General features: G+C 36.9%; 2 protein-coding genes across 5 annotated transcripts in view; one reads left to right on the forward strand and one right to left on the reverse strand.

The window, feature by feature from the left end:
• Positions 1-23,519, forward strand: part of LOC123024670 (U2 snRNP associated SURP domain containing) — a 45,478-nt gene that overhangs the window by 20,606 nt on the left and 1,353 nt on the right. For 3 of the 4 annotated variants that reach the window (XM_044432684.1, XM_044432682.1, XM_044432683.1), the window contains exons 11-26: positions 1,105-1,316; positions 2,799-2,842; positions 7,523-7,627; positions 8,238-8,304; positions 8,628-8,791; positions 9,158-9,320; positions 9,760-9,839; positions 10,537-10,624; positions 12,497-12,619; positions 14,401-14,557; positions 15,441-15,536; positions 15,773-15,839; positions 17,226-17,388; positions 19,125-19,235; positions 21,701-21,819; positions 22,801-22,977. In XM_044432684.1, the coding sequence (XP_044288619.1) occupies positions 1,105-1,316; positions 2,799-2,842; positions 7,523-7,627; positions 8,238-8,304; positions 8,628-8,791; positions 9,158-9,320; positions 9,760-9,839; positions 10,537-10,624; positions 12,497-12,619; positions 14,401-14,557; positions 15,441-15,536; positions 15,773-15,839; positions 17,226-17,388; positions 19,125-19,235; positions 21,701-21,819; positions 22,801-22,977 (1,936 nt within the window). Of the gene's footprint in view, positions 1-1,104; positions 1,317-2,798; positions 2,843-7,522; positions 7,628-8,237; positions 8,305-8,627; positions 8,792-9,157; positions 9,321-9,759; positions 9,840-10,536; positions 10,625-12,496; positions 12,620-14,400; positions 14,558-15,440; positions 15,537-15,772; positions 15,840-17,225; positions 17,389-19,124; positions 19,236-21,700; positions 21,820-22,800; positions 22,978-23,519 lie in introns of those variants that run through there. The other variant, XM_044432685.1, reaches the window with a different exon arrangement.
• NDUFA6 (NADH:ubiquinone oxidoreductase subunit A6) lies at positions 15,959-16,622 on the reverse strand. Its single transcript, XM_044432986.1, is given in 3 exon segments — positions 15,959-16,129; positions 16,131-16,444; positions 16,619-16,622. Coding segments are annotated over 3 exon segments (426 nt in total). The 3' UTR covers positions 15,959-16,021.

Here is a 23,519-nt window from a genome sequence, read left to right on the forward strand (position 1 = left end):
GAAGAAAACTTGTTTTGAGACCACTTGGGTATAACTAAGACAAAGAGAGGGAAATTTCTTGGTGGAAATAATTTTTCCCTCATGTAGGTGCAAAATAATCAAAGGGAAAGGCTGACTAGTGCAAACTAATCAAAGGGAAATAGCATTAAAATGCTTTTCAAGTTGCTCAAGGGAAGGCCGTTGAGCAGGGGTTTCAACCTGATGGAAGAGGCCAGTAAGACCAACTGGAGTATTCTGTGATGCTAAACAAGTTTCTATATGTAAACATACTAGTATTCTACAAAAATGAATTGGGTTTCTACGTAGAGCCTTGTAGTCTTAATAAAGGGCTGTTTTGAGTTGTTTCTCAATATTGAAATGGTGGGTATGCAGTTCAGTGTTGTGTTGGTTGAAAATGCCATATGGGTGAATATTCTGGGACTAGTCATGATTTGCATAGATAGGATTTGTGCAGAAACTGACATATTCCCAGTCCTCTTCAGGTTGTTGTGCTGCCTGAATCCAGTGAGGCTTACTGGGGTGCTTTCTAACCACCCAGCTACCCTAGAACAAGTCATAGGTTTCAAAGTGGTTTCTAATCACTACAGCCGTCCATCCGCACTGGCTTGGACATAGTAACAGCCTGAACTTGGGAATAAGCAGCTAGTGACTGGTATGTGTGAGAAGGGAAAAGAAGCTATGGGGCTTGCTGTTCCATCATAATTGTTTGAACATGCTCATTGTTTAACTGGTTTTCATATATCCTGTTGTGTTTCAGAAAATTTATTCCTCAGAGGAAATTATTCAATACTCAGTTCAGAAGTTGTAACAAGATTTCAAAACCTGCTCACTTAGAATGATTAAGTATGCATTGTCTGAAATTTAATCATTCTAGTCATGTAGAATGTTTTACAGTGCTACATCTCAGTAGCAAAATATTATGGGAAGGAATGGCCTTTCAAGCATGCAGTGCAGAATGTATTATAGGATGTACACAGTATGCCTAAACAAAAATGCTTTGTTTTCCTTTTACCAGTGAGCTTAAATATGAATGCTGTTTTTGTTAAAATACCGATAGTTCTGTTGGTTTGCATACTCCTAAACTGATGCACTCTCATTTTCTAGGCAAGATGATCATGTCTTTTGAAATGAAACTTGGCTGGGGCAAAGCTGTTCCTATTCCTCCACATCCTATATACATTCCTCCTTCAATGATGGAACATACTCTCCCGCCACCACCTTCAGGACTACCATTTAATGCTCAGCCCAGAGAGAGGTTGAAAAATCCTAATGCTCCTATGTTGCCACCACCAAAAAACAAGGAGGATTTTGAGAAGGTAAAAAGTTACCCAGGGCCATACCTCACCTTATAAAATGCTAAATCTATGGTAGTCTTTTAAATTGTCTTATAGAATTGCACTACCAGTTCTTAGATACGCTGAATTGTTCCCTGCCTTAGTTTAAGGAGCCTCATTTCTGAGGTCATACCTTGGTATGTTTAGGCCACAGAATTGGGCCTTGTTGTTAATTGCATTTTTAGATCTGGCCACCATGTGTTTTTTCCCCCTCCACACTCCCTGGGTTTTTTTCTCCTATGTCCCCCTTTTGTTAGCTGCCCGATTTCCAGTATCTAAATTATTTCCTTTTTAAAGGCAAAATTTTAAACTCAGGCAGATAAATTGGCTCACAAATTATTTCTGTGTAAAAAGTTTTTTCAGCCATCAGGTCAATAGTTGAGGATGTTAGGGTATTTAAAAGGATATTAGATTCTAGCATACCAATGCATGGTAAGTATCTTTTAAACACAAGTGACAAGGCACATTGAATTTAATACTTTGTAAGGTTTCTTAGGCTTGGGAACTAAGGATCAGTGCAAATGTAACTCTTCTGATTGAAGTGGGAGCAAGCTGCCAGATTGCGTACTCCCTCCTCCTTCCTTTTCTGGAGTGTAGATTATTACTGCTGGCCTTAACCATGGTTAAGTTTTGCATTGGTAGTGATGTTAGTTATTGTTAAGGCTGCCCAGGGACTCTTGCTATAAGCAGGCTCTGAAATCAGGGGGCCAAACTGGGTTCAAATCCTGGTTAAGCGAGAGCTGTGGTTAGCCTTAGCTGTAGTCAGTATTACTGCAGATGTAATACTTAAATGTGGTTAAAACCCACAGTGTAGGTTGGGTGAATTCAGTCTCTAGAATGCAGTGGGGTGGAGAGTAGGAGCACGTAATCCCACAGCCTGATCACTTAAGAATGGTTAAACAATTATGAACGTTAGCTTGCACAGGGCCAAAGCAGTAAATAGAAGGAAATAAGTTTAAAAAAAAAAGGCCTCCATTGAGCAAGTCCCTTCCTATGCATACAGTGGGCTTGTCTGGACACAGCAGAGTTTTGCTTTCTCCAAACAGCTTTTTCTTGCTGCAGTGGGAAGCTATTTTCAAAATTCAGGCAGCATTTGGAAACAGCTGCTGATGCAGGAGAGGGGAACATCTGTTTAAAAAAGTAAAAGCCCTGCTGTACACACAGATCTTACTGTCTGCTCCTTGGAATGGAGCCATTATTATCAGTATAGTACCTATTCAGTGCATTGATGTGCATTCTGTTAGGAATGTTCTTGTACTTTGAAATTAGTGAACCTTCTGGGTTCACTTCACACAGCCATTTGCACTTAATGTAATTGAGTAGTGTATAACTTCGCAGCAGTGATTGCCTGCAAAACTTGTGATAGATGTGTAGTATTTTCAATGCAAATGTATTTTTTGCTTGTTACTTGTTAACAATACTCACATATTCTATGTTTATTATCTGATGTGACTTCATATACAGACTCTGTCGCAAGCCATAGTCAAAGTGGTTATCCCAACAGAAAGGTACATGTTTTTCTTTATTATTACTGATCTAAATATAGCAAATATCCCCTTTGGAATTTTACACAAAGTGTGATGTTGAGGAAAAGTTTAGGCTTGACTGAGCAATGGTTGACTTATACCACCTAGGCTTGAAGTGAAAATGTTGGTGTTTGCTGTCTCTTTTAAAGCTGATGCTTCATTCGAGACAAAGAATTAAATGGACTATATGTGAAATTTATTTTAGCAGGTGAACAGGGAGATTGACCCATACTTTTCCAACCTAGCATTCTCCAGATGTGCTCGGCTAGAATTGCTGTCAACCTCAGGCACTATGGGGAAGACGGAGGTTGTAGTCCAACATTATTAGAGGGTACCAGGTTGTGGAAAGCTGGATTGATATAGTACAGTAAAATTCTGAATGATAGTCAGGATTGCTAACAGTTTAATGGCTTAATCAGGTAAGATAGCACTTCTTCACTTAGCAGATAGCTTGGGGTTATCCAATAGATTGTAACCACACAGATTATGAGAAATACAGGAATGCTGCTTTTGTAATGTGGTTTTATGGAAGTATGCTAAGCTAAGGTCATTAGGAAACTTGCATTATTGAGGATATAATAAAATATGTTGAAGACTAATTATCAATTAGTCATTGATAATTATGGTGTTCTTTGCCTTATTAGAACTCCTTATTTCCTAGAAGTGTCCAAACACATAGTCATAGCACCCAGTGCTCTTCTAATGTAGGGAGTGTAATTTAGTGTAGTGTAATTTAGGATTAGAGTATGTTAAGTGATAGGCATACCCTTGCTCAGCCAAGCATAAAACTCTTCTCAAACACAACAACATAAACAGTTGCTTAAAAAAATGAGCTCCAAAGAATTCCAAATTCTCTTTGACATTGGCCTTGGTGAGCAACACCAGCTGAACTGTCTGCGGCAGCGGGGGACCAGGAAAACATCATGGGATGGATTGGGAAAGTATACAGTTTTTGACCAGACATTGGTACGATCGGCTCCAATTAATGTGGTTTTATTATAACTGAAAGGCTTTTTTGTTGGCCAGCTTAATGTTTGAGTTTTTTAAAACTATCATCCCTTTGTACAACATTGTTTTTGTCATGAACATTCACTATACTTGTAGCAAGGCTTGTACATTTTTAAGATAGCAGTGCAAATATCTTTTCTAGGATGTATGTAGTATTAGCAGACTTAGAGGAGTTACAGCTTCCAGTGTTGAAGATTTCTAGTGATGTTGGATAGTTAAGATGTGACTAGAAAGCATGCTTACAAACCTTTACTTAGATTTTTATTGATTAGCAATGAAAATAGTAATGTTGTTACCTTTCAGAAAAAATAGTGCTTCATTTTTACTCACTGCAGTATTTTAGGACTCCATGAATTGGAAAGTATTCCTTTGCACAGTAATAACTGTATTTGAAAATGTTGCAGAATTAAACAATTTAATCCTACTAAGAATTCAATTTCTGTTGGTGAAGTTAAGAACTTCAATTCATGATTATTTAACAGTGCCAATTACATTTCTCATATTTGTTTATCTAGACACTGCTTAGTAAAGTGTAGAAAGCCAGTTTTAAACAGGAGGACTTGGTGACCTTCATATTTATCACTAGGTAGTTTGGCATACTGTCCTGTTGCTCTTGTGAATGATGCAGTCTTAAGTCCTGGAGCACTCTGTAGCCTACTGAATGATTATCTTCACTCAATCCTGATAAGTGGTGGGCAAGCAAGGACAACATATTTTGAAGAAAAACAGAATGCAACTTCAGTACATTCCAGTGGGTTGCAAAGGAGTGCAAGTTGACCAACTTTAGGCTTCATGTTTCTGCTATGTCTGTAGGAAGAGAGGGTTTTAATTTTGATTGATTAGGAGACATTGTTTCGTATAACAGAAACTTGCCCTAATGGGTGCAGTGTCTGCCTGACCATTTAACTTTGGGGGCAAAGAAGGGATATCAGTGTTCTTGTTAATATAGAGCATTGTAGCACTTCATCCATGTTAAGATTATTGCCTCCATTATAACATTTTGCTTTTTGAAACTTTGTAGCAAGTTTGGATATTTACCTTTTTAAAAAAGTATTGTAGCAATTTTCATTGCATTTCTGTACCACCACATAGACAAATCTCTTGGGGAACTTTGCAACAGTGCGTAAGAACAGTACAATAAAATACCATGAAATCTCATCAAAGGAAACATTAAACAATTAAAAAGACCAATAAACATGAAGAATGAGCCTGTAAAATCCTGTGAAACCCATGGATAACCAAGTACATTTTAAAAGTCTCGGCATAAGAGCTGATGTAACCTGGTGCTGAAAAGAAGACAAGGTTGCCACCAGGCAGGCCACTGTGGCTCATTCCACTGATGAGTGGCCACCACAGAGAAAGTCCTTCCCCTTGTTGCCACCCCCCCAGCCTCTCTTGGAATTGGCACTTGGAAGAAGGCCCCAGATCTTGAGGGTAGTATCCAGGAAGATTGCATCTTGGTGGAAGTGACTGAGGGAAGGGTTTCAGATGATTCAAGAGTCTGGGTAGGTACATGTGGAAGAGGCGTTCTTTTGAATACCCAATCCCATGCCTTGAACAGTCTTAAAGGTCAAAACCAGAAAAGGCTGCTTTTTATTGGTATCTTCAAATACAATTTATATGTGCTGAGATATACTTTCTCCTTTTAGAAAACTGCAGTGAATAAAAGCATTATTGAATTATTTGGAATTTTTAAGCAGTGCTGCTAAGGAAGATGATAGGATAGAGATATTGACAAGTGAGCAGAATATACTATTTCCAGGTTGCTTCTAATAGTTAAGGATGCTTTTAATGTGTAAGAATAGTCATAACAATCAGGGTAGAGAGATACTTTCCTTGTCAAGCAGAAGTGTGTACCTGTGAGCAATTAATATAAAGATTAGATAAAACTTGATATAAAATGTTATGCACATTGATGATTTGTGAAAAGATAGAGTTTGAGTATCATACTTGAAAATAATTGCAAGTTTAAAATTGTGGGTCATACATCTCAGTTTGGAGTTACAAACACCTTTTGGATATGGCAGAGAACCAATACTCTTGATTTAATGCAAATAATGTTTATAATAGGACAAAATTGGGGTAGGTGGGGAGGGGAGGAAATGAACTGTTTTTATTGTTCTTGCACACTGTGATGGGTTTTGTTTTTTGTTTTGGCATACAGCTTAGCACCCCAACCCAGTGAAGTGTTTTTTTTTTTTTTTTCCTTTCACGTGCATAAGAGTACTTGTGTACCGTGGGTTTAAAAAACTTTCATTTAGTGCCTTCCCTGTATAGCATCATGGACTTCCTTTTAAACTCTGGAAAGTTGCAGTTTGCAATACAGCATGAGATGCTGGTGCTATTCAGCAAAGTTTGTTTGAAAAACAAACTCATTGTGTATGGAACTCTTGCTTGTGCTTTTCTGGATTGGGGTTAATGGCTTGATCTCTACAATAAGTTAAATTAAGGTAGTTCACAGAAGCAAATCTCCTGTTCCTTCATCCTTCCTACAACTACCTATACCCTGAAAGGCCTTTGTCATGGGCTGGATGCTGCTCTTGAATAATGTGTGCTGATGCACAGGGGGCTGGTGGAGAATGGAGACATTGATTAACCAGAGTTTGCTCATTCCTGCCCCCTGTGCTGCCTCATGCATGGTTTAAGAGCACCTTTTATGTGCTACATGAAGCACAAGCCTTCATGTAGGCTTTTGAGGATATGGCTGGGGAGGACATGAGAAACTTTCCTTCTGTAAGTTTGCCTAAGTTAGGATCTAAGATAATAGATTTAACATTTGAGAAATTCCAAAGTAAGAACTACTATTTAACTATATTGTAGTATTTGATTTTTGCAATTTCTTACTTGTGAATCTTTGAATGGAATTTGAAATGCTTAATTATGGACACATTGAATCTTTTATTGTGCTAAGGAAATAAAACTGTGCAGGAATTAGTATTTGTGTCTCCTTAATTTTAACTAAATGGAATGTTGTCATTAATGATAACTTCCTTTTTATCAGTTTTTTTAAGTAGTCATATGAATAAAGTATTCTTCCTAATGTTATATGTAGTTAAAAATAATTTACATTCCACTCACATGAAGTTCCCAAAGAGTTCTCATCCAAGGTACTGACTAGATCAGGTCCTTGTGCAGTTAGCTGCCAGCAATGCTGCAGCATCAGTTTTCCCAATTCCACCTTGCCTCCCCCTTGTACTTTAATTGTTTACATTTGTGTGTGTGCCTGCACAATTATGCATTATCTTTTAAAGCCAACATCTTAAATTTCACTGGGTTTAAACAGACTATTTTATCATACATAGATTATAACTGTCAGCATGGTATTGATTAAACGCTGTAAATATACAATTTCACAGCATTTGTTATTCTTGACTCAAGCAGAGATGAAATACAAACTTTTTTTGTACTTATACAATACAGTGCTTGAGTTACAGGGCTTTCTTATATCAGTGTTGTCATTGGAGGCACATGGTCTTCAGTTTTATTGTTGCCCGTCACTGAAGGTTAGAAGACAGCTCCAAATTCTTAAATTGTATAATCTTCTTAAGTGTACAGCAAAAATTATCTTCTCCGCTTATAAATACCTTAGGTGGAGTGTAGTTGGTAGAGTGTTAGGTCTGAATCAATTTTTCTTTAACTGTGTTATTGTTGTAGGAATTTGCTTGCGCTGATACATCGAATGATAGAGTTTGTGGTGCGTGAAGGACCTATGTTTGAAGCCATGATTATGAATAGAGAAATCAACAATCCAATGTTCAGGTGGTTATCCCCCCCATTTGTTTACCTTTGCATGTTGCTGTTGCATGTTTTTGTTAATGGGGCAGTTGAACAAATTACCCGGTATAGCTCTGCAGAGGATGTCTTAATAGATTTGTTTGCAGATATATCACTTCAGATTACAGTTGTAGGATTGCATGGGTGACTGTTCCTTTGTTAAAACCTTCCCACCCAAATTATGATAAAACCTATGAGTTGTACAAAAGGTTTCTAGTCAGCCTTTCATCTGATTGTAGGAATCTAGCTTTTAAATGGGAAAGTATTTTATCATGTGAGCATTCAGCACTAAGTCTGAACTGGTACAGCTCAGACACAGTTTTACAACCTCCTTCTGCTTGCAAAAACTAAGACTCACTGAATTGAATCTTGTTGGATAAAAGAACATTTTGGTAGGGATGTAATTAATGACATTTTTTTGGTATTTTTTGCTCTGTTTTGGGATTGATTGATTAATTAATTAATTAATATGTTGCCTATAACTGCCAAAAGACCTTCCTAGGTGGCTTACAACCACATATTCAAACATATTTAAAATGCTACTTTTTCTGAGTAGTAACCTGTTTTGATTCTACATTCTTCTTTTTTTGTTTAGGTTTTTATTTGAGAACCAGACTCCAGCCCATGTATATTACAGATGGAAGCTTTATTCAATTCTACAAGTAAGAAATACTTTACAGCAGTTTCTAACTTTAAGTATAGCAAAACTTATTGTGTTGCCACCACTGGTGTTGAAAGAAGGGGGGGGGGCATTGATTTTCTCAGTGTTCCATCTCTTCCTGAAATCTCTAGCACAAATTTTTCTGCCCTTCAGAACAGCACAGAAGTGATACCAGAATATTCATGGAGAAAGAAGAATTAGAGAAAATTGTTGCTGCTCCCCCTTCAGTAGATCAAGGGTCCTTCTGCAAGTGGATTAAATGGAGGGGCAAATCAGAATTCAGCCCAATAGTTGCTTTGACTTTGGCTTGTTTTTGTTTGTTAGGGTGATGCACCAACCAAATGGAGGACTGAAGACTTCCGTATGTTTAAGAATGGTTCATTTTGGAGACCACCTCCTTTAAACCCATATCTCCATGGGATGTCAGAAGAACAAGAACCCGAAGCATTTGTAGAGGAGCCTAGCAAGAAGGGTGCACTTAAGGAAGAGTAAGCATCTTTAAAGAATGCAATACATTTTTCCCTAGATACATAATAGGCCATGTGCACTATTATTTTTTGCTTAGGTAGGAGCTCAGTGTAGAACGGTTGGCCATCTTTTGTCTGTTTGTGGGTGCATGCATGTGTTTGAAAGCCTTCTAATCCATATAAGTAACTAAAATCTAAATGTCATTTTGCCTGATATTCAGTAAGGATGAAAAGGATTAACATTTACAAAACCCTAGCTTCACTAGAACTGTAATGCAGTTTGCTCTACATCATTTTGACCCTAAAGTATAATGTACAGGAAGGTTCATTTATAAATATATAGAAAAAATTGCTAAGTTATCTAAAAATTTGAAACTGGAATTTTAGACAGAGGGACAAGTTAGAGGAAATCCTGCGTGGATTAACACCGCGTAAGAATGATATTGGAGATGCAATGGTTTTCTGTCTTAATAATGCTGAAGCTGCTGAAGAAATTGTAGACTGCATTGCTGAATCACTGTCCATCTTGAAAACTCCACTTCCTAAAAAGGTATGATCTCTCAAACAATATCTATGTCTTGTATGGAATTTCTGTGTAACTTTGTGCATGTTTGATTGACACTGAAGAATTGTCATTAAATTTCTCTGTGGAAATCAGATGTTCAGTATTTTTGTGCTAATATCTGATAATTTGGTATCCCTAAACAGGACTTGATATTATGAATATATGTTTTTAATAGGAAACAATAGCTGCTTGTGCCCTAGTCTTCCTTAAGATGTCAGTATTTACTAAATTTGCATGGGATTTAAAAATTAGATTTACATCCCACCTTTTTCCTTTTTAATGAGCTCACAGTGACTTACAGCATTCTCCTCCTGTTGCTCTCTATCTTATCCCCACAACAACATGCCTCTGCTAATGGTTCATGAGCTTCTGTTCATTTTTAAGTAAATTAACATGGGTGACCTCAGTCCTATATTCTTTGTAGATTGCAAGATTATATTTGGTTTCCGATGTGTTGTACAATTCTTCAGCAAAAGTTGCCAATGCTTCATATTACAGAAAATTGTAAGTATTAAGATTTTAGTATCTTTCAGAAGAATGAAATAATATTTGTAGACTTAAAAGTTTGCATGTGCTACCTATTTATGCTGTTTGGTAGGTGTTGGCAGATGCTTTGGTCTTCAGCTGTCAGAATTCCTGACTATTGGTCATGTTGTCTGGGACATCTGAGAATTAAATCTCCCAAACATTTAGAGATCTATCTTCTGCTCATCCCTGCTGTATGCTTCTTAGACATTGCCTTTAGCAGTCTTTTAAAGATGTATATACTGTACACTGATAGAAACAGCATTTCTTTCTGGTCAGCTTAGGCACAATTCTATGCAAGTTTAGACAAAACTTACAAAACTACAATGTACAGTATTCTGCCTCCAGGATTGGACCTTTTATGTCTAAACATGCGTAGGATTGTGCCCCTTACCTGTTTTAACTTTCCTTTGTAGCATGCTATTGGGAATAGTAGAACTAGGGGTTCTACAAGATCACAGCAGTAAATTTTCACATTTATAGCAACTTCTGTAGTTGTAATCTTAATCATAGATTTGAGACCTATTCCCACTTAGTTGTGTTCTGACTCAAAGACTTTTCTGTATAACTGAAAAATTTGACACTTTTCCCCTCTTTTTAGTTTTGGTAGAATTTGAGTGCCTTCCATTTTGTCTGTTGTTTTGTGAAGTCTAATACATGAAAACTGTCTTTTCAGTTTTGAAACAAAGCTGTGTCAGATATACTCTGATCTGAATGCTACCTACCGAACAATACAAGGCCATTTACAGTCTGAAAATTTTAAGGTATGTGCATGATTATTATTGACATGTCCCCCGTTTTATTTATATGTTGAATAACCTTACTGACCTTGAATAAGTACTTCCAGGATGCTTTTCATAAAAGCTATAAAGTAATATATAGATAATATAAACTAGCAGAATAAAATATGCCATTATTAAAAGACCAATAGCATTAAAAGATCTTTGCCTAGTGTGAAAAAAATTAGCATAGGTGCCAGGACAACCCTTTCTGTGATTAAAATTTTGTAAGGAGAATGTTGCAAATGAGAAGGTGCACAGTGAAGAGTTGATTTGGAAATGGGAAATTTTCAGGGAGAATATAATATGAGAAATAAAATTGAAAGAGAGACTTAATAGTCCAAATATTGAACATTAATAGGCCTGAAAGGCAAGTAATGGCTCAGAAAATGACTATTCAATAAAAGTAGTATTCATCACATAGATCCAATTTAAATGATTAGCCAAACCGCGTATTGATGGTGGGTAGTTGGTGAATGGTTGGGAGTGTGCTGGCTCTTGATTGCCTGGCTGCTTTCTTTTTTGCTCAACATCCATGGACCACCCCCATTCCTGAATTGTTCTCTCTGTTGTCCAGACTTGAAACACTAAATTTATCCATGGTTCTGATTCATGTTGAGCAATCCAGGAAGGGAACATTGCTGCATTATCTAGGAAGTGAAAGTAGTCAGGAGCCAACAGACTCAGTAGCTGCTATCTGCTCACAATCTTCAAACTCAGGGAAGTGTTACAGAAGAGAAGGCATTGAGAACTGTAACCTTAATACACAAATTCAGGAGGATTACATTGCATACTGGGAGATATTGCTGCCATCTCCTTTGTTACACTTGCCATTTCCACTTTCCCCTGTGTATGGGTGCTTTTCAGTTGCCAGTTAGGAGAAGGACAGCTTGGCAACTGCACAAATTGGTTTGTACACAGGCTTGTCTTATATTAGATAACGCTTAAGAGTGCAAATGGACACCAGAAAAGGACTTGCAATTTTTTAAAGTCTGATTTTCAGAAGTCAGAAATGAAAATTGTACTTTTTGATGATCCAAAATTAAAATAAAAAAGCTAAGGAACAAATAAGGTCCTTTTAAGTACTGTCTCAGCATTGATAGGAGGGCAATCACTGGCAAGATAATTAAAGTGAGTGATGGGGAGGTTTGTCACTCCTATTGAGTGGTTTCCAGTAACCCATGATAAAATTGTCCTGCTGGGTTCAGACAACATAACATCATGATTTGAATAACCTCTAGAATAAGCCATGGACTTATTTGTGAAAAGTAAGCCTCCTTGTTTAAACTCTGCTGAATTCAGATGACACAGCATCCCAACATAGCTGGTTACCAGCGGTGGTTTGACATATTGCACAAATCAGGTCAGTTTCTGTGAAATACTTTCAGGCCTACTTCTAGGACTGAGGCTTTTGCTTAGAGCACTGATCATATAATAATCTCTTTCAAGAAGCAATTTATGTACGTAGATATTATTGCATTTAGTTGATATTTTTATATTAGCTCATAGCAAAAGAAAGTCTTAAAATTTCTCTCTAAACTGAGATGAATTAAATTTGTAATAAGAGGAATCGTAAAACCATGGATCTTGCTTTGAAAAGGAAATTCAAATTAAATGTAAACAGTGCGATCCATATCCCATTTTAGTATCTCTGACATGATTATGTTTTATTTCTATACTGCCCCAAAGCCAAATTTCTCTGTTTGTAATGGTTTCACCATCAAAATTAACAGACCTACCAAAGCCTGTATGAATATTCTGAGAAAGGCACAGTGCTAGATTTATAGCCTTGCACTTTATTTTTTGCTGTTAAAGTACTTCTCAATACAAATGACTAGCATTGTTTACTACTTTTAGCAACGGGTAATGACATGCTTCAGAGCATGGGAAGACTGGGCGATTTATCCAGAACCATTTTTGATCAAACTGCAGAATATTTTCTTGGGGCTTGTAAATATTATTGAAGAAAAGGAACCAGAGGTAAGTTTGAGATAAGACCATTATTGATACTATTGATGTGGAAGCAAACAAGAATTTGGAGCCATAGAGGTAAGGAAAATGTTTGCAGCAGAGGTTTGTATCAGGATCTAGGGTATGAAAGCTTCTTTTGGTTCCGAAATGAAATTTCCCATTGATTTGAGGTTGCATAAAGTCAGTTTTTTTTCCTGATATGAATGTTAACATTGTCCATACCTTTGCCTTTGAACTAGCTCATTTACCAGTTACGTATTGGAAATTGCTTGGAACCTGAAGCACGTGCATTGCCTCTTTATCAGTATTCAGGTGTGTGTTTGAGTGAGAGGGAGAGATAATTTTAAAATATCTGAATGTTTAAGAACAGCCTCTCATCTCTTCCATGTGGAATTAGTGGAATGGGAATTTTATGAGTATTTGTCTCAAGCTTCTGAAATTTGCTTCAACAATTGTTAGAATCAGGAACTTCTGATAGGTGGGGTTTGCTTGCTTCCATTTCTCATGGAAGCAGGGAAAAAGATATCTTAAGAGTTGCTTAATCTTGTAGTTAGAGCAGATGACTATAGATAATATGGTTGTTGGAAGCATTTAAATTATTAGAGTGCAAGAACCATGCTTCTTCAGGCCAGAGGTTCATCTAGCCCAGCATTCTTTTCATAGAATGGCCAACTAGCTATTTGTGGACTGTTTGAAACATAAATAGATACTAGTTGTTATTTACTAAAGCTGGAGATGTTTTGTGAGGGGATGTAGGCCACAGGAGAAGCTAAAAGTTTACACAGAACATGTGGGCTTTGTTAACTACATATTCTCTGCTCATTATTATGTTCTCCAGATGCTGGCTTTTAGTATTTGTCCCAGAAATTCTGAATTTTATGCCATCACCAAAATTGTGATGGTTCATAACAACTGCTAAACATTCTGTTTGCATTTTACTTTTACAAACTCTGCCATTTGCATTTTAGATTTACAAACTCTGCCTTTTTTTTTTGCTGATTCTGTGTCACAAATCTTGAGCATTTGCCAAACTTTATTTAAGATGGCTGCATAAAACTTGAGATTTATGGCACAAACAGTGCAAACCTGGCACAAGAATTTGGCATAAGTGTGGAGGAGATACTGGCTTGGGAATGAGTTGTAGTTGACAGAGCTAAACATCTGAACTGATTTGCAAGGAATATGGGAATTGAGTTTGTACTTGGTAACTGAAGGAAAACATGGAAATACAAAAGTATTTCAGCCTAATGGAGAGTTTAGCACGTGCATATTTACAATACATATTTTATTCCATGAGCAAAAAATTGTTTGCATATTCATCTTTGAGGATAGTACTTTCTAGCATCTTCAGATCATATGTGGATGTCAGAGAATCTTGTATACATGATATTTGTTTGTGAATCCAATAATTTTCTGTTGTGTGCTGAGTGATGAGCTACTCATCCATCATAACTGTGCTGCTGGCATACTCATATCCATATATACGCTATATAAGATGTCGAAACTTCTATTCCTCAAGACTGAAAGATTGTATAAATCAATTGGTATTATGCAGATACCTTGTTACATTGTGTACTGGGTGCAGACACAGAGGCCTTGTTTCCTTCTACTCCTAAGGAATGTTTGGATTGGGGAATTGACTCAAATTGGCAGATACGTGCATTTGTGTGAGTTAAACACATACTGGGAAAAAAGTGGAATAAAGCATTAAAGAATGCTTCATTTCACTGAAAATGAAGGGAAACCATTAGGTATATTTAGGAATCTTAAATTTTTTATTTTGTTTATAGGAAGTACCTGATGATCTCGATGGAGCTCCCATTGAAGAAGAGCTTGATGGTGCTCCACTAGAAGATGTAGATGGAATTCCAATTGATGTTGCTCCAATTGATGATCTTGACGGAGTCCCTATTAAGACACTTGATGATGACCTCGATGGTGTACCCTGTAAGGAATATCTAACTTTAATGTTTAAAAGCCCTGCATTTCAATTTTGTAAATTTTCTGCTTAATGTGTAAATGGAATCACCATCTTATTATGGTACTTTTATGGTTGTTTAGTATTTAAATACAGTATTGGTGGGATTTGACAGTACATTTTTAATACAAATGTGGCTTTTGTAGAATAATGGAGGATATAAAGTGGGTTCGTTGTTACTGTTCTGTCCATGCTCAGTCTTACCTAAGCAAGTGCTATGTTTTGGTTATATTGTTAGGTCATAATCCTCTGGCTTATTAAAGAAAGCCTTTAATATGTGTTTATTTTAATGCATTCTATAACTGATAGATTCAGTGCAAAATTGTAAGAAGTCAGAAGCTCTGATATGGTGACTCCTGTGCACAGGAGAGCTCTGTGGAGCTTTGGATCAGGCTTCCAATGCCATTTGTAATCTTGTTCTTTGGTTAGGGTGGATTCAAATGTTCAGAGGGGGACTTGATAGTTCCTTAGAATCACTATATTTGTATATGTGTCAGACAGTGCACTGACCTTTTCCCTGGATGTGCAATTTTCTATATGCCAAAGGATTTTTTTTTACTATTGAATAATTCTAAAATTATTTGGTGCTGAGTGTGTCATATGGCCTTCTTTGAATGTTCAAGACTCATGCATTGGGAAATAAATCCCATTAGACTGACTGTGATTTGGTTCTGCCTAATATGTAAGGTATAGTATAGGGTTTCTTTCTATATCAGCTTTTATTTCCAAGTAGGTCTGATGAGGATTACATCATTTAAATGGTTTGCTTCTTTAAATGCCATGAAATAAAAGAGTATACTAAGTCATTCCACTTAAGAAATTCAGTTATTGCGTGAATCTTTTATTTGACAGTGGATGCTGCTGAAGAGTCTAAAAAGAATGAGCCGATTTTCAAAGTTGCTCCTTCAAAGTGGGAAGCAGTGGATGAATCTGCTCTTGAAGCTCAAGGTAGTGTCATATTATTTCCTGTCACTTCTTTTTAAAGACATTTCAGTTTGATGAATTTTAGTTGAGTATTTCATGCTAAATATTAATAAAACAATAAGCATCCTAGAAGGCATCACAATAATACAAAGTTAGAAACTAACTGAGCTACTCAGGCCAGTTAAATGTATTCTTTATAAAGGATATGTAATTTTTGAGACAGGATTTAAAACTTTAATCCAAAATATTGTTCTTCATAGCGGTAACAACATCAAAATGGGAGCTATTTGACCAGCATGAGGAATCTGAGGAGGAAGAAAATCAAAAGTAAGAATTGAGATATTGGTTTGTTTGTTTGTTTTTAGACACTCTGACTCAGTAAAGGAATAAAGATGGTTTCAATAATTGCAGGACATATAGAATTTCCAGGGGTGGAGAATATTTTGAATATGTAGGACTTTATTTCCAAAAGAAAACAGAGAATTACAGCTCCACAAAGTCTGTTTGGCTCAAGGGTCATGGCCTGCATAGAATTTGGACCGGAAGTCCTTGGGTTGTGGTGTTTCATGAAAATATTTCATTACATGGGTCCATTGTTTCCACATGTAAATAGTTTCCAATAGTTTCCTGGAGTTCCATTTTCCCCTTAGTTATAAGCAGATCAATAACTCGGGGATCTGTGACAAGGATGTTCTTCATGAACATCTCCCATACGTTATCACACCCCTGTTTCACTGTAATGTCCAGCTGGAACAGTTGTACAGTGTTTGGGATTTTTTGTTACCAAGCTCTATATAATTCTCAGACATGTTGTTTGGCTTCAGCCAAATCCTGACTGAAGAGCAGCTTTGCTGTAGCCTCAGTAGCAACAGTGACCCACTGCAAATGTTTTTGGACTGTTAACTGCCACAGTCCCACACCACTGGTGAGGCCTAATGGGGTTGCACTGAAGCATCTGGAGGGCTACACATTTCCCCTTAATATTCTGTACTCACAAAAGCGAGCTTGCAACTTCTCACCTTTCTTGTAACAAGATGGGCAAGTTATAGCCTAATGAGTATTCTTCCAGATTTCCCCTGGAAGCATGGATGAAATAAATAACTTACACATCCTGTACTGCAGCTTTTAATAGCCTGTGCAAACTGCTTCCATTAATTTCAGTTGTAGTTTCTAGTACATGAGTTAGGATCAGTGTAAATGTACATAGAATCTTCTAGAGATGCTCTGAAATCTGCCTTCCATTAGTAAAGAGGAGGTTCCTCCTCAGTGAACTAGTTGCCAAAACAATTAAGGGAGATGGCAGGGATGGATTTCAAATACTTTGGGATCATCTCCATTCACATATCTATGAAAACAACCTAGAGCGGATAGACTATCTGAAGTCTGTCTGCAGTTTGTTTTATGGGTGACTGAGGGGGTGGAGAAGGAGTGAAAAGAGCAATTTCATCTTGCCTGCCTTGCCCTTTTCTTCCCGTCACAAGTATTTTTTCACTACTTAAAAGTTAAAATCAAAAATGTCTTATAAGGGAGGATGTAACAAAACTAATATAGAGCAAAGTACACAGATGATCTTTTGTGTGAGAATGCTTGAGCTTACATAATTACAAAATGCTTTACTGGGCAGTACTGTACATTGCAACTCTTTTCCTGGAGATAAAAGATTGCTTTTCCCTGGAGATTAAATTGAAAGAATGTACTACTCCTATTTTAAAGCCAAGAAGAAGAAAGTGAAGATGAAGAAGATACTCAGAGTTCAAAATCTGAAGAGCATCACATGTATACCAATCCTATTAGAGAAGAAATGTCTGATTCAAAGTCTTCAAGCAAGTACTCAGAAATGAGTGAGGAAAAACGTGCCAAACTCCGAGAAATTGAGGTATGTGTGGGTGTGTGAGAGAAGCATTAATATAAAAAGTAGTTTTATAAGTGGTGATAGTTTGTATGAAGAACTCAGCAAAGTAAGTGAGCCTTAAAAACAGGACGGACTTTCTTGCTTTCCAACTCTTCACTTGATTTTAATAGTACTTTATTAATAGTTGATCATATTTTAGATTTACTAATTTGCACCAAAATGAGCAGTATCTCTGTTTGAATAGTTCTATAACAAACTCAGCACCATTGCAAAGAACTGTTAAGTAGCAAGTAATAGCTGTGGTGTGGAGTGAAGAGGCAACGGATAGGATTGGGCCATAACTATCAAAAGCATGTGAAGCCCAAAATGTAATGTGGAAGTATAATTCTATTCTATTTTGTGGAATGGTTTTGAAGGGACTTTCTGCTTATATACCTGTTCTGATTTAAAGATGAATATTTATTTATTCTACCCCTTTTCAAAGCTTTATAGAATTATTTCTATACTGTCCCTCAGTTGAAGATATCTGGGTCATTTACACAATCCATGTTTGTATTTTTGAATGTTTGAAGATTTTATTGCATTCCTAGAGCATTGGAAGAACACTTCAGCAAAAGTATGTTTTAGTTCAAACCCCTTGGAAAGTTTAGGATGCACTCTACTAGTGAAAAGAGAACAGGTTCATAAAAAGTTAAATTGATCTGTAAGAGTGTCAGCATGTTTTCTCAAATATATATTAGAGCCTCAGTGTACACTGCATATAATTTACTTGGGACATAATAGAATCTCTAAGCTTATTTTGTGATGAATATCTCAGGTACACTAAAATTACTTCTGAAAGAAGAAGCGATGCATCACAATTCCTTTCTTTGTTTAAAACTTAACAGCTACATTTAAACATACCACTAAACAGTGATTTAGCCTAGGGCTCTTGCACTCTCTCCACCTTTGTAGTGGCTATGAAAAAAGATCACAAATGATAAATTCTGTTTTCAGTTAGCTACTCAGTATTATGCCTAAACTCTAAACCATGGTCAAGAATAACTACAGTTGGTCTGGATTTAGACATAATGCTAAACTGTGCTTAGTTTAGAGAAGCAAAGCTTGGGTCTTCACCAGAAGTATGTGTAAGCTTTTGTTCATGTAATGCTCAACTGTGGTTTAATGTAAGTTCTGAATGAGTCTAATGTAAATAAGTTTATTAGTACATTAAGTCTGTATTAAATTTCCATCATTTCATGGAATATTCTCTTAACAGAAGAGTGGGTTTGAAAAATATTCATTGTCAACCAGTGTGTGTGAGGATCGAGATCCAAAATGTGCTGCCCTTGAATTCAGCCCTAATACAGTTCCACTTTTTGTAGCTTTTATATAAGGAGAAAGCCCAGGCTATATTCATTTGGTTAAGAACTGTACAGAAAAGCCATCTTTAAGTTGATTCCCATCAGCCCAAATGAAGAGAGAAGTCCCAGAGACTTGTTGCAAATGTCATGCATAGCTCGAGAAATGCGGTGGTATTTTAATAAGACTAAATTGTGCCATTTAACAGAGTACTTGTCATTGAAAAGAAATGTATGAGAATGTGCCTAACCCTGTGCTCTAAGACTGAAACAGAGTAAATAAAATTCTACTTCAGATTTTGTGTGTTGTACATCTGTGTGATTTTGTGTGTTGTGTGTGTTGTACACACACAACATTGTGTGTTGTTACAAAATAGCAGATAAGTATCATTAAAAATGTTCATATATTCATTTTTACAGCTTAAGGTGATGAAGTTTCAAGATGAATTAGAATCCGGGAAAAGACCCAAGAAACAAGGGCAGAGTCTTCAGGAGCAGGTTGAACATTATCGTGACAAACTGCTCCAGAGAGTGAGTAGTGTTACTGTATGGGGTATTTTAAATATTAATCTGAAAAATGTCAGATTATGCATTGCTAGTAATGAGTCTTGGTCTGCATGTAGTAATTTGCACAAATAGCAGTGAATTCAGGATCAGTCCCTTTCATCACAAGCTTGGAGGAGCAGATTGGATGTTATGAAGAATACCAGTAACTTAAAAAGGGAAAGAAGATGCTTTCAAAAAACTAAGTTATTTTGAAAACTGAGTTTTCCTGCTATTTTTTAAAATGAGGAAGAGCTTCTGGTCTCTACACAAGCAAGTCATGATTTTTAAGACTGTTTTAATATTTTTATGAACTATTGCAGAAGTAGTAACCTATTGGAGTAAGTATTGAAGTGGCCAAGTTTGCTGATAAAACTGAGTGTTTTACGGTGGTTAAAACCAGAAGAGATTGTCAGGAGCTACAAAGGGGGAGAATGGCAAATGTAGTTCAATATAAGCAAGTGTAGAGTAATCCATGTTGGGGCAAAAAATCCCAACTTTAGATATATATGAATGGAATCTGAACTAGCAGAGACTATGCAAGAAAAGGATCTTGGGATAGTAGTGGGCAATTGAATGAAAATGTCAGCCCCAGTGCTTAGCTGCTGTGAAGAAGGTAATTTCTATGTTAGGTATAATTAGGAATGGAGCAGAAAATATCTTCTGTTCCAGAATCTTACTTCTGTTATGCAAATCTTTGGTGCAACCACACTTGAATATTGTGTTCAATTCTGGTCACCTTACCTGACATTATTGAGTTGGAAGAAGTACATAGAAGGGAAACAAATATGATCAGGGGCTGGAGCAGCTCCCCTGTGTGGTACAGCTACAAAAACTACAACTGTTCTGCCTAAAAAAGGTTGAGTAAAGGGGAGACACGAGAGAGGTGTTTAAAATAATGCATGCTGCGGAGAGAGTAGAGAGGGAGGCATTTTCCTTCTCTCCTCTTCCCAGGGTCATCCCATGAAGCTGATTGATTGGGAGGTTTAAGACAGATAAAAGGAAGTACTTCTTCACACAGTGTATAATTAAAATATGTAATTCGCTGCCTTGGGAAGTAGTGATGTCTGTCAATCTGGATAACTTTAAAAAGAGATTGGATAGATTCATGAGGGATGAGGCCATCATTGGTTACTAGCCTTGCTGGCTATGTGCTTGCCTCCTTTAGCAGAAGTGGCATGCCTGAATACACCAGTTGCTTGGGCAGGAGGAGGTCTGCATCCTTCCTGCACGGGGGATTCTGTGGGTAGCTGATTTACCACCATGTATACAGAGTACTGGCCTAGATGGACCTTGGGTCTGTTCCAGCATAGGTTTTTTTTCTATTCTTATTCCTTTTTAGAAAGACAGTAGAAAGTCAGTAATAAGTGCAAAGGAGAAAGGGAGCACATAGGAATGCATATTATGCTGAAATAGAGATTTGTATTATGTGTGAAGAGTGTCCTGGAAAACTACCTTATTCCAAATCAGGCACCAAGATAACTGTTGACATTTGTCTATATTGTTTGGTTGTAGCTGCTCAGACTCATATCCAGCCCCTCCTGGAGATGCTCAAGACTGAAAGTTGGACTTTCTGAATATAGAGCATGTGCCCTCCAATGTAGTTGTATATCTGACTGTATAGAATATGGTATAAGGCTAATATTCAAATAATTTGTTTTGTATGCTAGAAAAAATAGCTTGATATTTATTTGAGGTTAGTGTAAAATGTCTTTAAAAAGAAGATTTACTTTATTTACTTAATAGATTTCTAGTCCACCTCATTAACCACATGGCTTACTGAGTGGGTTATGTACATTGTCATATGTACTAGGGGCATATTACTTAATTTTTTAAACAAATAGTTAACTAATTTTTGTAGCTTTGATCTGAAAACCTTTGATGACTAGATTCAGTGGGATTAAAAAGGCAGTATTAGGTATCTTTCAGTCTGTCAAATATATATTCCACATTTTCCTCCAAAGAACTCAAGGTGGTATACATAATCCTACTTATTTTATCTTCACCACAACTCGGTAAAGTAGGTTGGACTGAGATTCACTAACTGACCTAGAATCTTGGTTGAGTGAGGAACCCAGGTCTCCACAGCCCAATTTTCTATGTACATTTTATTGTGTTTGAAAAGTGACTATTTGCATTCTGTCTTGTAAAACTTTGACTATATGGGAGTTGCTGTAGTTCAGTGGTAGAGGGACTACTTCCTTGGTTCAATGTCTGGCATCTGCCTGGAAAAGACTCAAGTTTGAAACCCTGGAGAGCTGCTGGTCACTGTCGATAATAATCTAGATAGTTGGGCAGTCTGAGCCTGGATCAGGCAGCTACCAGTGTTCCTATTTCTTGTTCTGTAACTCTTTTGACTCTGTTTCTGAAAATGAATTAACAGTAACTGGTTTATTTGCTGCCATATGAGAAATTCTAAATTGCCTAAAGTGCTCAATTACTTTTAACTCTAGGAGAAGGAAAAGGAATTGGAGAGAGAAAGAGAAAGAGATAAGAAGGACAAAGAGAAATCTGAATCCAGAGCCAAAGAGAAGAAGGAAAAAGAGGAATGTACGCCAACAAGAAAAGAGAGGTAGAGAATTTAAGTAGATGAAATAGGCCTTAGTGCAACTAAATTTGTAACCAAAGTCAAGCACAGATAAATGAAACAGTCATACATTCTGTCCCTGTTTTACCCCTTTCCTTCCTGTTTCTCTGTGTTAAATGCTAGATGATGAATTCCTTGAGACAGGGATCTATCTTATCTTCTACAAAAATATTGTTTACACTGATGACAACGACACATTCATCATTGTAGCTCCACACATAACACATATTTTAGGATCAGAAATCTATTTTTGTTCTCATCAATATGGATGTTTTAATAACAAAACTTCCCTCTGTGACACATATGTTAAAGTTTCAGTAGGGTACTTAATTTTGTTAACATCATGTTTTCTGCCTCTGCCTCTCTCTCCCCACCTCTCTCTCTGTGTAAATAGAATGATGGTATTCTTGCTAGTTTTTTAGCATTTACCACAACAAATGGTAAAGAATTACATCATTTAAAACAAATAACTCTCCATTTAGTTAATTAGCTGTGATAACACAACTACTTTTAAAGGAAATGTTTAAAGCAATTACTTTTAAAATATCTAAACTTGCAAGGTAGTAATGATATCCTTATGTACATGTGGAAATAATGACAAGGTTACAGTTTAAAATGCAGGTCCCAAAATGGCATTCAAATATCATTAATGATAATGAAAATTCAGTTTGGATTCTCTGAAATTTATTGTGCCATACATTTCTAAATAGTAGAAGTACCATTATTTTGAGAGTTTAATTTAATGAACTTGGTCCGAAACATCATTTAAACATGCAGTTTGGTCATGCTGCCTTCAAGTGCTTTCCAAAGTAACACTGATGTCTGCACTTCAAGGGATTATAAATACTTAGGGATTCAGCAGTTGTTAGGTGGATAGCCATATGTATTTGCTGATGTGACAAACATCTTTATTTGGGTGGTGAAAAGATTGTAACAAACTAATAAAGTCCGTTGTTCTTGCAAAAGGAAAAGGCGACACAGCACATCACCTAGTCCATCCCGTAGCTGTGGAAGTAGGCGAGCCAAATCACCATCGCCGAAATCGGAGCGCTCAGAACGATCTGAAAGATCCCACAAAGAAAGCTCACGTTCCAGATCCTCTCACAAGGATTCCCCCAGAGATGCCAGTAAAAAAGCCAAAAGGTAAAGCAGATAGTTAATTGGAATGCATTTTGTTATACAAAGGTTGTTACATTTGCCTTAGTGGTTAGTCACTGAGATTTTTATTTGATTATTGGACTATGTAACATAGGAAGCTGCCTTGCATTGACAGCCCAGTAGTGTTAACTCTGCAGCTCTTCAGGATTTTAGGCAGAATTTTTCTGGCCTTACCTGGAATTTCTGGGGATTTAATCAGGAACTTGCTGTTTGTAAAGCAAGTGCTCTGTCATTGAGTTTTGGCCTTCCAGTGACCTGGTGCACACATAATGAGAAGCCATCATGAGTAGATTTCCTCATAGGGCATATTGTTCCAGTATTCACCATTTTGAATATTGGAACTGTTACAGTGGTGCAATATAATTTTGTAACCTATAAACCCAGTGGGGGGTGGGTTTTGGGAATGGTTGCCCTAGAATCTGTTTACAGGTTGTGAATAGTTTGTCAGTACCCCAACAGGCTGCACTCACTGATTTTGCATGTAATGAGAACAGGGCTCCCACTCACCCTCATTATTGAAAATGATG

Source organism: Varanus komodoensis, unplaced genomic scaffold, assembly GCF_004798865.1.
Source record: "Varanus komodoensis strain SLA01 unplaced genomic scaffold, ASM479886v1 scaffold25, whole genome shotgun sequence".
In the NCBI taxonomy this organism is placed as follows: domain Eukaryota; kingdom Metazoa; phylum Chordata; class Lepidosauria; order Squamata; family Varanidae; genus Varanus; species Varanus komodoensis.